General features: G+C 42.0%; 1 protein-coding gene across 18 annotated transcripts in view; it reads right to left on the bottom strand.

Moving 5' to 3' along the window:
• Positions 1 to 15640, bottom strand: part of DTNA (dystrobrevin alpha) — an 892688-nt gene that overhangs the window by 120104 nt on the left and 756944 nt on the right. For 9 of the 18 annotated variants that reach the window (XM_069220106.1, XM_069220107.1, XM_069220103.1 and 6 more), the window contains 2 exons: positions 13661 to 13738; positions 7928 to 8020 (listed from right to left, as the gene is read on the bottom strand). The exons of 7 other annotated variants lie outside the window; for them this stretch is intronic. In XM_069220106.1, coding sequence (XP_069076207.1) covers positions 7928 to 8020; positions 13661 to 13738 — 171 coding nt within the window. The remainder of the gene's footprint in view (positions 1 to 7927; positions 8021 to 13660; positions 13739 to 15640) is intronic. 2 more of the 18 variants (XM_069220110.1, XM_069220117.1) reach the window with 1 other exon arrangement.

Raw genomic sequence — 15640 nt, 5'->3', positions numbered from 1 at the left:
GTTGTACGGTGTAACGGGAGTGCATGATGGTGCAGGTGACTGCAGTTGATCTGAGAGGAGGAGGTGGATGAAAAGAGGAGTGTGGGTCTGAGAGGAGGCTGAGATGTGTCATGGAGAGCAAGGTGGTGAGAGAGTGAGGGGGAAAGGAGAGTGAAGAGAGGAGTAGGAAGTGGAGAGAGGATGGTGAGGCACAGCAAAGGCTGGGGTACAGTAAAACAGATGACAGCATGAGGCAGGAAAGAGTGATGGAAGGAGAGAGGTGTTGCATGGGTGTAAAGCAAGGTGGGACTTGAGACAAGAAATAGGTTGTGTGTATAACATAGAGATAACATGAAACTGGCAGGTTTGAGTGGGAATGGATGTAAAAGAAACAGCGGCTCACCAAGAAAGCAGTAAATCCTGGTTAATAGTGGGACTGAAGTAAGTGTGGAAGCACTGTGGGTGAATAAATGAGCAGGCCCCAACTGGACTTTTGACTTCACCGGGCAGTTTCCTGGTGGGCTAGAGCCCTTGGTGGATGGCTTTGAAAGCCCAGGGGACTCTTCCTGCCTCTGTCCCTTTCCCGAGGTACCCGAGGGTAATCGCAGAAGCCATTGGGAGAGGGGGAGGCAGGGCATGGCAGACAGAATGCGACCAGAGAAGGAAAAGCGAGAGGGAGAAGTGTATGAATGTAAAAGGTGAACATGTGCGAGGAGTTGAAGGGAGAGAGGCTGACATAGGCATTGATGCCAGAGCTGCTTTTGATTCTCCGGTCTGACCATGTAAATGAGGGAGAGGGGGTGAGAGGCGAACAGCAATGAGCGAAGGACAGGACAAAAAGGCCAAGAGAGCAAGCTTATGAAAGAGCCTGGCTTTGCCCCAGGGAAGAGGAGTTCACAGCAGTGAATTAGGTCCACGGCACATGAGATGGGCTTTAGGGTGGTGCGACCAGTGCAGCTGCACCCGTCGCTGACCTGGGGGGGGGGGGGGGGGGATCAGCTGTGTTTAGAAATAAAATTGGTTTAAAAGCACCTGCTGCAGAGCTTCTTGTGCCTCTAGCAGATTTCAAGCAACAGTAAAAATGTCACGACAACGCTGATAATTCAGAGAGAGATGTAAGTTTTATCTAGTTCCAGTTTTGACTCATCCTATAGTATCGCAGAGGGTTAATATGCCTGATATAAAGAATGTGTACCACGCAGATCTCAGAACTGTATTTCATTTGTATGGCTCAGTGGGTTATTGCTTTTGTAACAGAAATATTTTTGATACTTGCAGTTCATACAGTTACAATCCTAATATAACCCAGTGACCTATGAACTGCCATCAAAGTGCTGCATGCAAACTGCATGGAAGAACGTTATGTTTTTTCCAGATTTACATCATCCCAATGTTTCTAAATAGGGGTTGTTGAGGTACAAATACATTCTTATTAGTAAAACCAACCACAGTGGTAGATTTACCATCATAAATTTGTCTTCTCTAGATCAAACACTCTTAAAAAATACTGACTGCTGGATAGTATATGATTCCTACAATTTGTAACCTCACTGTTTAATGCAATACTTCTGAGAGAGCGTAGTTTAAATATTACATATTAAATGTAAAATACTTATACCTAACGATGCTGCATACAAAAATGATCTCAAAATATTATTCGCTTGGATGTATTCTTAACGCAATTTTAAGTGTGAAGTTGCTATTGTGCACAATATACTAATGTCCATTATAAGAAATAATTGCTTGCATTATGATTAATTGAATATGTTAACACCTACAAGGATTACGTTTATTAGAATCCATGAGTCTTAAATTAGCGTAAGTTGAAAACTTAGTCGTGTAGCTCTCATATTAAAGCATATTTTTCTGTTTCCTCAGTGTGCTGACTCGCAAAAGGCCATGACCCAGCATTTGTTCTTTTCTCCGCTATATGTAACAATGCTAGATATATTCCCATCCGCTTGCTAGATGTTTTAGTATAAGATTTATACGTTTTGCAACAAAAATGGAAACTTTCAAGGACATTCGACCATGGACAAAGGAACTTTTGGCCTGATGAACGTGCCAGAAAATGAAGTAACCCCGGATGTGCCACCTACGAAGACATCAATTATGAAGACCAATCAAAGTGTTATAAATTATCATGGAATGACAAATGCATTACTTAATGTATAATTTGATAGGTTGAAGATAGTGGGGTGTAGTGACTATCCAATAGAATTTTGGGGGAATGTATTGTGAAAAAGGGATAAAAACCCATGACACAGGAGACTCGGGGAATTAGGTAGGGAATGATATCGATTACATCCAGAAACTCTGTCACTCTATTTGGTGATTTGAGACTTAGACAAAACCATCCTCATCCATAGACTGCCCCATTACATTTTCCTCCTTATGAGGGAAGTATCCCCTGTCCTTAGATGAAATAGACTGCCGGCGCTCTAACTGATGTCCTGAGGACGAAGACTGATCCTGTATTCTGACTCATTCTGAGGAGGGTAATTATGACAATTGCTATCGTAATTTGTCTATCTGCTTTTCCTTTCTAGGTACCAACTGCTGTATTTTGGTTAGAGACCCTAGTCAGATGTTTTCCAAATTTGTGTTCTAAATTGTTTTGCATGAAGTCCAACATGCTGATGCCAATTAGTGGTCAGATTAGGTATTCACCTTGACTGACGCCAACAGATGTGACTGACATTGTGCTATGATGAACTAAGACGTATATGATGTTCTATGCATTCTGATCTGTGTATATCGCACATTGCTGTTTTATGTTTGTGATCTTTGCGTTGTCAAAATCTTATCACAGTTGCTATATTGTGACTATGTTCTTTTGCTTCTTGGTTTTGAGATTGATATTCTTATTATTAGATTGTAATCAATAGGGAATAAAATTCACAAAACTTCAATACTTCAATAAAGGTGTGGTTATTTATGGCTGAAAGGTTGCGTCGATAGTTTAATCAATGTCTAAAGTAAAGTATATTGTGGTGATATATGTTGATAACATCATTGACATATTGCTTGACATATTGATCAGTTATCTCGTTCTACGGTGTCTCACCACTGGGTCAAAAGATTCATCGGCCTAAAACGAGTCCTAATGTGTATAAATTAACATAGAGGGACGCGTTCTCAGTTCCTATGCTCTGATGTACACACATATGATTCATTTTCTCTGTATAATGTGTGTGATGTAAAGGACTCTGAAACCTTACACTGGTATGTGGAGTGCTATCAAGCATACGAAATGGATGTCAGAAAGAAGCTATGGAGAGATGAGGGGGGAGGCAGTGAGGGAATCAGTGGAGGTCATTAGGGTGTCAAAAAAGATTGTCACACCAGTCGCCACCAGCGCTAAAGCTAGCGCTGATGACACCACAAATACTCAGAGGTTAGACCCACAGTAACTCAATCACACAACTTTAACATCCCTGTGAAAAGGAAAACAAATATGAAAAACAAAATAAAAGAGGACTGCACAATGCAGGCCCTTGGAAAAGCCCAGAGTTAGTGTGTACCAAACTTGAAATGGTGGTGTATAGCTGTATTCCATCAAGGTAGCGTGCAATGAAGTTAAGACAGATTTGTGCCGAAGGGACACAGGCTGGGGAGGAGGTGGCACATAATGGAAGATTGTGTGGACACAGACACGTGGCAGGGAGGGGAATGTCTGTAAACTACCCATCCACACCTGCACTGTGCCAATGATACAGCATCACCTGAAGCAAGAGTACTCAAGACATTAGAACATCTGTGTCTCGTTTCTGAACTGAGTAGCAAATTCCATTTGAAAGTGGCCGACAGTCATTAGCATGAAAGGTGTTAATGTACCACTGTCACATGACCGGAAGTGTCACAACGATGCTGAAAAATGGAACACTCCTTTAGCAGCCTGAGGATATAGGAGCAATTCAGCTTCTGCCTACCAAATGGTCCATTTCTTGAACGATATCGTTCAGGAGATTTCCACTAGGTACACTTGTTGCACCCAAGCACAAGATGGTAGCAGATGTAATCCATCAGCCTCCACTTACCTTAGACGCCCAGTTCCCTTTAACTGAAAAGTTAGTCACATAGTCAAGGAGTTCACCAACCCCTCAGCAACAGAAAACACCCTCTGTGACTTCCACTCGGACTTTTTCCATGACAAAATCAAAACCATCTACAAAGACCTCACACCCCAGCCCCCCACCAAGGGTGACATCAACTGCCCCATGCCCACCTTAACCCACCCACACCAGCTCACATCATGGAACACCCTCAACGTGAAGGAAACGGTGCCCATCATGAGATCCATACACTCCGGAGCAGATTTCTAGGAAAGTGTACTCTCAGGTCCAGCCCCCTATTCCAGAATCCGTGACTCCAATATGAGCTGACACAATTTCTCTCTCAGCTCCAACACAAGCCCCACATTACAAGCTTTCATGCTGTTTTTCTCTCTACATACATATGTCTCCACTCCCCTCTCCTCAAGAAAGGCTCTGTCACTTTGGCCTCACGGTGTCAGTACATTTCTTGAGGACAGTAGATGGGTGATAAAGATGAAGTGAGCAGAATCAGTGTTGGTGTTACACCTTTTAGTTGGGTGCACAATGCAAAAGCTAGGAAGAGAATATATGAATACTCACTGAAAAAAACAAAGGTTAAAGTGACATTATACATAAAAATTTGAAAAATAGCTTTCTTTACATTAGGAAAAAACTGTTAAATTCAGTGAGAAAAACAAAGGTTAAGAGAAGTTATAGTTTGGTGAAAATGTCAGTAAAAACACCATTTTAAAAGAAGAAAACCACCAAAATTAACCAGGTATATTTATTTCAAGTAGCAATAACTCATGCTCCTGCCATGCACAGTGATGTTATCAATGATGCCATTTCATATGTTGGAGTGGTGTTATCAATTATGTCATTGAGCATGTCGTAAGTGATGGAAAGTGTGAGAAAATTAGCAGTGCATGTGAATCCTAAAATGGCTGCCACCACCCCGTTGCTAATGTGGTGGCAACCAATCAGATCTTTTCTTTTGATCCATTCGATCCACTGCTCCTCCGTGGCAGGAACCTTAATTAAAACTACTGAAAAGATCTACACCAAATCATAAAAAGCACATTTTCTGGACCAAAATCTAGCCAATTTTTTTTTTCAAATTTGGTGTAATTCCGTTCAGCCATTTATGCTGTAGCTGTGTCTAATTTTCTTATGGAAACTTGCATGGGGAAAGAGTATTTTAAGACCTCCTTTTTCTTGGCCCGTGCTTGACAGACCTGATGGATCACCCTGAAACTTTCTAGGAAAAACCTTAGGTGCATGAACTTTTTTGGGAAACTTCTGTGAAGATTCGTCAAACGGCACCTAAGTTGTAAGTTGGAGACTGCCACTATGTAACAAAAAATATATGTATATGTGAAACTGCATGACTAATAAACTGTGTTGCTTTACCTTTCACTTTAGCACCTGTGCATATGTTGCATGAAATATTGACCTCTATTCTCATTTTGGATGGCTGTATTCATATTCACTGTATACTCCTTTAAATTAATCCAGAGCGCATTAGAAGGACTGAAACAGAATGTATCCTGAAGTGGATTTACTGTGTAGATATATAAAAGAACAGGTGGAATGGCTGAAGGCCCACGCCTTCTATTTCTTAATGAAATGCGAAAATAGCCTCCTTCGTTGGAACTATTTGTTTTCATATGCATCTGGCCTTGTCTCTGAGGTATTAAAGAGCTACCCCCTTCTTACCGGCAGGATATTTCTTAGTAGCACGCCTACCTCTTAACTCCAAGTCTCATTATTTTAGGCAAAGAATTGATACATTTTCATGTATTTATCTTCTCCAACCACTGAACCGTAATTTCTGAACCACACATTTCAGCTAAGGGTGGTTGTGAAGAATCCCCTCTGCATTAAATCACACCCTAGTTTTGTGCTTGGCTGTATCCTCGTTTTGACCTCCACTTGTGACGGAGACCTGTATTTTTCTGCTCTATCCTCATGTGCTTACGTTGTAATCCACCACAAATTCACCTGAGGTGCTGCCACCCTGGTAAACTGAGCCGTGCCTGGCCTAGACAAGGTGCTGTCATGTAGCTGACGATGTAGTGAACAAACTGAGCATGTGGCGGATGCCCTACCAGCCACTCTACAGTTTCTACATGAACAGGGTAAAATATTCACATTGGTGACGCCTCCGTTTGTGCTTAACACCCAGCACTGCTGTTCACAATTGGGTTAGTGATTAAAGTATAATTTGACACTGTAAGTGGAATATTCAAGCATTTTAATGTATCTTTTTACAGCTCCAATCTGCACAATTCTGTATGACAATCCTCAATTTGAATTGACATTATGGACATATTTTTGCAGAAGAGATGAAAATGATTTCTTTTGATGCAGAAAATAAAATGTCCCTTAAAACTGACTGGAACAGTTCCTGAAAAGACCAGTCCTTATCCTAATGGAGTTTTCTGTGACTGTGCAGTTTAACAAGGTGGTCTAGATGCTAGCAACTCCAGACTACATAAACCATACCCATCGAAAGAGACAACATTTTGCTGGCAGCAAACACTGCGCAGCCCTGCCCTTACCACATACAAGTCACCTACCTTTGGTCGAGCAGAACAGAAAAGATGGGCCAGTTACAGGACGTGAGGCCAGGAACCATGCTGGATTTTAAAGGAAGCGTTACTGGTGAGCGTAAGCAGAAATTAATCAACCTTTTCAAGGGCCGGCCATGTTACACTGCTGATAAAGTGGCCAACTTAGGTCAAGGTTAGGACAGAAAAAGCAAGCACCAAATAAGGATTTGGACTTTCTCATAAAATGCCAAGCTGAGTGCAAAAGCCATGTCACAGTTTTGGAGAGAAAGGAATATCTGACTCCTAGCCCAGAAATGCCTACATGCTTTCCCCAATTGCACCAGCGTCCCCCTACTCAGCTCATGCTACCTCAGTGTGACAAGCACACATCAAGGAGACCTCCATCTTATCTGGAAAGTCTTCTCATCAGGAAGCTGTGGGAGCTCAGTGAAAGCACTGTATAACCACCACAGTCTCAACATTACACTGCCACTCTGAATTATCACAGAAAGAGTCATTCTTTCTCGCTCACAGTTTTCCTGTTTTCACTTTCCACAGCTGGGATGTTTCTTTGGGGTTGCAGGAGGTCTGTTATGCTTTACCTTTCATTTTTTCAGTGTTTTTTTTCTTAACCCTATCATTTTCTTCGTCTTGAATAACAGTTAGATCAAAGTACTGTAGATCAAACTTGTGGACACAATTACAGCAAGTCCAATTCCCATTTTTTTAAAGTATGTTTATTCTTGGACTTTGGTAGTGATTTCCTTTTGAAAAAAGCTACATTATCAACTAAGAAGACCCACTTTAAACAACACATGAATGATACCAACAGGAAAGAGGTTCCACAAGTCGCGTTGATCCTTACCACACACCTCTTACCTAAATATCAAATAGTGACCAGAGCAACATTGTAAGGAAGAGCGGATCATGACCACCCTTGAAAACCATTAGGTGGTACAGCACATAGCAGGCCTATAGAGAATCATCAGCTGTAAATGTCACCCCGGGGGTCTTTATGCGGCAAACAATTGGTAGTTGCCCAACACAGAGCACAGCACTTGGCAGTGGCTTAAAGAAAAATAATGGGACCCCATGCAAAATGTTAAGGGAGGTGCCCGAGTCTCTTAAGTCTCACAGGGTTTCATTGGCCTTGGAATGAATGGGGGTCCCGCTCAAGGGTTGAGGGGCTCCTGCAGGGTCGCACCCCACCCCCATGCGGCTTGGGAAAGATGGCGCAGCTGTCGGACCAAATGCTGAAATAGTATACATTCACACTCTTCATACTGTCTGTGTTAGCTAGACAGCCTGTGAAACCACTATACTTCAGTGCCCAATCTGTGCCAACACACAGTTACTAACCGTGAGGGGTTCGTCTGGAGCATGTTGGCATACAGCCCGATGAGAACATGTTCATCAGCTAGCCTGTCTGCAACATCGAGACTGTAATGTACTCTGGAAAGAGGTAAAAGGTGAGGAGAAGGGTGGCATGCTCATGAAAAAAACATAAAAGGGATGAGATACAGCAGAAGACAACATGCAAAGCAAGGAAAGACTAATGCGGAAACAATTCACAGCTGACATGAGTAGTGGCAAATGAGACAAGGTTAGCCCGTGGCTTAGGTACAAACTAACTTAAAAATACAGATGCAATCATTGCTAGACAAGCACGTTAAGGAAGATATCCAGTGTTATGCGAGGCTTAAAAGAGTGAGCGTCCTTTGGGTAGAACTGAGCATTCCAATAATTCCGATTTCAAAATAGATGTTCTCATGCACAGGAAGGTTAACAATTGTTCCATGCACAGCAAAAGACCACGAGCTCGGGAAAACGTTAATCAGTACTGCTAAGTTATCACCACTGAGGAGGACCATATTCGCTTTAGCATTTCGGGAAGACGGGAGAACCACACCGCTCTACCTCCTTGTCAGGCCAACTCACCACAACTGCCCAAGAGAGGGGATCTATTTCCAACAGATACGCCTTGAAAGCGCTGCTTGGAAGCACAATAAAGACATAAATGCCAAACGCAACACCCGTTTCATTAGACTACCAAATGAGGATGTATGCATTAATGCTGAACATGCCTGGGCAGTGACCAAATGTTTAAGGTAACACAGAATGACAGATTTGGAAAACCTGCACTTCTCAGGTACAATAGCTGTATAATGTGCAGAGCATCAAGAAAGATACTGGGATGGTGGTGTCACACCGAGGCTGCCGATCGCCCTCCTACTTTCCACATACTCCCCCACCCACACTATTGCCTCGGTGAGCTCTGCCGGCAGGTGAGTTCAGTCACAGTTGCTATAGTCAGAGGAAGGTGCTTTGTGATTCATGCTGCTGGAGATGGAATACTCTTTGCTTACAGTTATGCTCTAAGTCCATCACAAGGTCCACTGCCCACCCTTTTGGTCTACAGGAGAAGAACTGCTGTAGAGTCAACCTCAAGGGGGCTTTAAACCCATCAGCAGGCATAGGATAGGATTTTTGACAAGTCTGGGTAGGGAATCTGTTCCTTTTCACTGCTTTATCTTCATACATTACCTAACTCTTGAGCATCATCTGGTATTACAGAAGACCCCTTTCTGGCAGGCGTTCAATCAAGACAGTCAGAGACTTCAGACAGTCAAGGTATACCCGCTTTGATTTCAGGAGCAAATAGTGCACAATTTCCTTTATTTATTAACATCCCAAAGACGGAATAAGGGCACTTGTAACGAAAGGCAAAGGTGAAAATGGGAAAGGAATTATTATCTACCAGTCATGTACCCTTCTGAAACCGCCTGCGTTCCTCCTCTACCCAGTGCTTTTTAACGTGTGCATGCCGCACGCATGAACTACTCGATCCCTGCTTATGAGGCTGATTTCCCAATCGTATTTCCTCTATCAGGTTATCTGTGTAATGACTAAGGCAATATAAATATAATCTCTGACCACATTCAGCAGCAGATGATCAAAAACTGGTTAAGCTTTTACAAAGGAAAAAGAGAGTTCATAATCTTGCATTCAGAAGATACCCAAGGCAAATTAGAGGCACGCCACCTCCTCGTCATTTTAGGCAGTTCAGCTATACCAGTAAAAAATAGAGGTCAAACCCTTAGGGGTATTGATTGAAAACAGTTTGTCCATGAAGTACCAAACAAATGCAATTGTTAGTGTCGTCTGGTAAATGTTAGGCTGCTTGGTACAGTTCGACCTTTTTTTAGGTGAACTAGATACAGCAAAATTGACCCAAACTATATCTGGAGGTAAGGTTCATTTTTAGAACTTTGTAATGGGGGTTTGTCAAATGCAGTGAGAGCCGTCAACAGTGTTGCTCCCTGATGGTATGTTTCTTCTGCTAGAAGGCTGTCGGTCCAGGAACGGCTGGGCTTTAAAGCCCTCAGGCTCACTCATCAACCAATAAACACCAATACCCTAGCATAGCTAAGATAGTACTTCTTTACATTTTAAACATCCAAGTGGGAAACAATTGCTTGTGCCAGCTAAGATCAACAGAAGCAGGCCAGGAGGCCTTTCCATGTTACAAAACCTACCAGATCACTGTCTAGTCATTCTCCTTTTGAAAGGATCTATACACAATTGTGTTCTGTTGCTATGAGAGGGACTTGCTCTCTCTCTTAATGCCAACCACTTGGCTGCCCACAAGTGTGAGCGCTATACAGAAACTCTTTGACAGATTCTAGTATGTAAGGGGAGTAGAGGAGGGAGGTGGAATTCAGAGTAACAATAAGGTTGTGTGACAATGAAAGAATATCTTCACGAGGAAATCATTGTTCATAGCAACAACTATAGAGACAGGTGTCTACCGAGAAACACCTTTACAGAGAAACCATTGAAAAACACCTCAACTATTTTTCTAAAAATGAATGTCTGCTCATTCCTAACTTACCTTCATCTTATGCTAACCCTAAGTGTAAACCTAACAAATTCCTAAGCATCACTCTAGTCTGAATCCAAACACTAATCATAACATTAATTCTAATCCTGCATTTATTTGTTCCCCTCCCACTTTGTAGCATCTTTAACCCCTTCATTTAGATGTTTGATCTCATCTCGAAATAAACTCTCTTTGAACTGGCCTTACTTTTTGTTGTAGCCTTCTAACATTAGGTTCCTCTGCGGTAACATTTCACTGCACGAGTAATTATCTGTATAGATGTTTCTGCAATTACATAGTGCCTAGAAGGTAAACATCCAGAGTATTTGTATGGAGATTCATAGGTGCTGAAATACATTTCTAGAGTTAACTAATTACAGCTGATGTAAATGTAGTTGAGACAACATCATAACACGTCATGCCACTATTGCAATGTCGTATCGCACTGCTTCATCGGCCATGCTAGAGAAAAAAACCTTGGGAAGAGATTTAGTCTAAATATGAATTGTTTGCCCGTCTGGCTAGTGCTTACCGGTACAAAGCTAAGATGTCCCTATGGACGTCTCTCTAACTGCTTCTTTGCTAGGAAGCAAACCTGAGGAAATTCAGCATCTTAATCGACGAATACCCTTCATGGGCCTGGGCACCCCACACCCTCCCAGCGTTGTTGTGAGATAGATTTTATTTGTGTTAAGTGCTATGTAAAAACAAAAAAGGAAATGGAAAAATAATAATATTAAATTGTGTAGATATAACAGAGGGATCAAGGAAGCAAATAGGGTATGGGAGTCAGGTGTTTACGATGTCTTGTTTGCTGCTATGATCCCTGTTGGCAAGTCACAACTGGTGCAATAAGAACACCAATGATCTTGACAGCCTGCATTTAAAGTGATGTCCTTCTAGTTGTTAAAACTCAATCTGTGACTGGTTTAGTCCTTGCAATCCCTCTATTATTCAGTGAAAGCCCGCAAGTAATAAAGAAATAGCAAAACCGAAGGCCTTCGTTTTTGACAAAAATGCAAACAACGTGTTGGGGAGAGGGCTTACTTAAGTGGACGAGAAGGAATGCATAGGGGGTTGTCAGGCTCAGATAGGAAGCATGAGGTTGATGCCCAAATATATATATATATATATATATATATATATATATATATATATATATATATATGAAAGTGTGTTTACTAACATACTTGTCAACATGTACTTTTGAGGGGGGCAAATTAACATCATCCCATGTTAAAAAAATATTACTGTAACATATTAAAAGTTGACTCTGCACATTCATGTTGGTAGTGGGACGTTTTCCCAACCCTTGTGTATTTTTTTAATTTGCTGTCAGGTTTTACCTTTTACTTTTCTGGTCTGGAAAAAATAAGCACCACTGAACTTCATTTCTCAACTGCACTTCTTGTTGAAGGTGTCTCTCTCGGCGCCACCTTCAGTTCCATTACAGATTTCTGGACTGGACACTTATTTTACGCATTTAACGTGCTTATTTAGAACACTTAAGATCACCAATCAATACCCGTTTTGGCTAAATTCCTCATAAGATACACCCCTCTTCAAAGGACTTGACCTTGGATCTTTATTCTCAAGGTAGCAAATGAACACTGAAAGTTTAAAGGCCACTTAATTTAGATACCAATGACCATTCAGTTCATAAAGCAAAATGGTGACGCCCCTTGCTCAATGTGAAGAGGAGCCCTTTAGTCTCTCGGATATTCATTGTTCTTGAGCTAAAGAGGGCCATCCCCAAAGAAGCGTAGCTTAAACCAGGCCAATCTTGAAATTGGAAACCCTGCCTTGAACTAATTAACTAATTAATATGTATAGTTTTACCATATTTCTTGAGGATGGCTGTTCCACCAATGCCCACCTCTAAACTGTGACCATGATTTTTAAAATGTAATGCCATGAAAGGACACAAAGAATAACAATGCGCTAATCACTGCTTTTAGGTTCATTAAAACATGGGCCAGGTTGGCTGAACACGGTGATTTCCTAGAAAGTTTCAGCATATCTCTGGATATTAGAAAATTACTTATTTTCCTTGTTAAGACACAAAATGGCTGCTCACTCAGATAATTGTCCTCTGCTGCCATTATACATTTTTAATCATTTTTGATTGTATTAACTGAGTACCTTTATTTGTGTCAATGTGATCCACTGCCTGTCAACTTTTCCTGCTGCTACAAAGCTGTTGCCCATCATCACCAGGTTTGACTCAATGCCACACTGGTCGATTTGGCAATGTGAGTTTGAAACTATTAGCCTGATACGGTCTAAATTAGAGATTTCTCCCTAATACGGGTTACGACTTGCAGTCCAATCTCATATCAACGAAAGTGTTTACATCCACTGTGGAAAGGGATGTGAGACACCAAGCTGATGTTCAGCAACCAAACCACAGCGAATCTGTCCCAATCAGATGACCAGTGTAGATCATCATCAGAAATGCACCCTTTAATCTTCTTGCTATTGGAAGTGAAAGAGGCGATCCTGTTACTTTGTCGTAAGAAAGACACTCTAGAAGATAACATATGGGTACAAAAGATGTGGTACGCTTTGAGGATGGATAAGCTAGCATATGAACTTGTGAACAATGACAAGCAATATCAGAAACTGTGGGGACCAGTTCTTCTGCCTCTGGTACAGGATTTCCTTAGCATCACATTTTCCAAAAGACTAAGGGCGCTGAGGCCGGTGGATGCTGAAAGACAGGAGGGATGAGCTGAGATTTAAGAGGACTCTCATTGACCCTGAGATATGGACTAAAAGGTAAAAGTATCATTGCAAACAAGAAAAGCTGCGATTCTATAGGAAGGTACAGGGGGGGTCACACCTGTTGTGACTATCTGAACAGAGGCTGATATTCTAACCACTGATGTGAATGACTGCAACTAAAATATGTGCACAGATCCGATGTGTATGATATGGAGGGGATCAAAAGAGGGGGCAAGGAAATTTTGTGGGGGATGTTAGGCGGCAATGCCTGCCTTATGTTGTTTGTTTACCAAAATCCCCCCAAAAATGATTGAAAGTGAAAATACATACTTCACAAGTTGTGCAACTGATTACTCTAAATTATCTATGCACTGAGACTTAGTATAGCAACACCTTGTTAAAAAAGGAAATCGCCAATAAGAAACAAAAAAACACTCATGATTAGTTGTGTTAGTTCAAGAACGCAGCACACAGTGCCCTTCACTTACCCTTTGCCTTTCAGCAAAGTTGGAGCAGCCCTAACTAGCTGCTTGCTCTGCTCGACTTCAGCAGCCTTGTGACGAGCGCTGGGTTAAGAAGATGAGAAAATCAGAAGAGAGTGAACAGCGTCTCCAAAGTATCATAGAATAAGCCACTCAGGAGTGAGTGCAGATGACCTCTTGTAGAAGGTGGGAGAGCTGGCATTACGGGGGGCTAGGGGCAGTGGCGGTGATGGAGTGAGGGCAGGATGCTGCACTGCCCTAAAACATCAAGCTTTAAAAAGTAATTATTTTGTACTGCTATAATTAAATACACAAAGAATTAAAGTACAGTTATGTGCCACGTGGTCACAATTTGGTATCAGTAAATAATGATGGAATATTTATATGCACCAAGCTCCACTGTCTCACCAGAAATGGTTCCTCTGAACTTCAGTGCCGCATACCCTCAGAAAGTAACATTTGCCATTTGTGTGAACCCTGCATGTGCTGCCTCCTGTGCCCATTCCAGAGCCCGGGTGCAGAACTGAACGATGCCTGATAGACACGGTGTTAAGAATATCAACATACTGCGTGCGACTCAACTAGTTATCTGCGCCCTGGAGGTCTACGTAGATTTGCAGAATTCCTGATTTACTCTCACTTGATTTACTCAACCCATCAATCAAATGTTGTTCACTGGAAACATCATTCCATCCAGCAATTTAACATCACAATTACATCATCATAGAAACATAGCTCCATCAACATACATCACTGCATAGGTAAATCTTGTTTAAAACACAATTATGACACTAACTAATAATACTATTTATTTAAAAAACCCAAGCCCTTAAGAGCCCAGTATTTTTGTATAACATGGGACACGGGCTTAAAAGTGCGATAGCGCATACAGAGATGCAGCCCGTAAAACACAGTAAGCTCCTGTCACAGAAGTGAAATGAGGGCACGATCCTGTAACTTTGATAGCCACTTATGAAGGGACCAAGTGCTATATATAAATACTGCTGTACAATATGGGATCTTTATCAGCCGTATGCCTTTACAGAGGGCCATGGCCTCCCTACACCTTTTTAAATCAAACAATACAATTAGTCATTAACCATTTTACCACAAGCGCAATTAAACATAAGCCTCCCGTATACATCTAATATTTCAAGGTCGTTCATATGGCGTGCTTATCATCAGATCTAGATATTGCTGTCGACCACACGTATCTAAAGGTCACACAGGATAACGTTCTACTCACACCAGCAGGGGGTGCTGAAAGCTCTCTCCTCCAAAATACCAGAGCCACAGATTTACTCCCACCCCAGGCCGCTCTGTCCAGCACCCACACTCTACATGGTTAGCATGAGACAACCACAAATGCAATGAAGGTACTGTGTGCAGCTGTTGTCTCAGAGGCCTCTGGGTGTGGCCCCCTGTGGACCGGAAGCAGGGCTGTCACATCATTATTTCAGCTGGGGCTTAGCAGTTATGTTGTCATGCATTTGTACATGGTTGGGGCATCCGAGTGCATCCTCCATCTGGGCATCCTTTTGTGCAGATCTGGAAGACCACCGCTCGCACTGGAAGAACCGCTGTTGGATAGTGCTTGCTATATTTGTTGTGCGTTGGTACTGGTGGGGCAACGTCTCTTCTGACTGGTGATTGCGGTTGCACCTGGCTAATGTTATACCAATATGGGCAGTATTTTCATGGGCACACCATTTAAAAATTGTGGGAAAGAAGGAAAATCCGAGATTTTCCACATTTTCTACATGGAGCTAAAACAGGAACTCTGTTTATTTTGCAAAAACATAAGTGCCAGGTACCAAGGCTGGCAGTACCCACAGCTCTTGCCACTGCTGTTGGATGCCAGTACCAGCATTACTCACTAATCATCAAACTTGAACAAGTGTGAAACTTTTCACACTTACAGTTCACCCTAAGATTTAGGGAGGGCCTGGAAGAGCAAGTTCTAAATATAATTCTTAGTGTTTTGAA

The sequence above is a fragment of the Pleurodeles waltl genome, chromosome 2_2, assembly GCF_031143425.1.
Source record: "Pleurodeles waltl isolate 20211129_DDA chromosome 2_2, aPleWal1.hap1.20221129, whole genome shotgun sequence".
Lineage (NCBI taxonomy): Eukaryota > Metazoa > Chordata > Amphibia > Caudata > Salamandridae > Pleurodeles > Pleurodeles waltl.
Note: the sequence above shows the minus strand (reverse complement) of the source record. Positions and strands in the feature narration are given on the sequence as shown.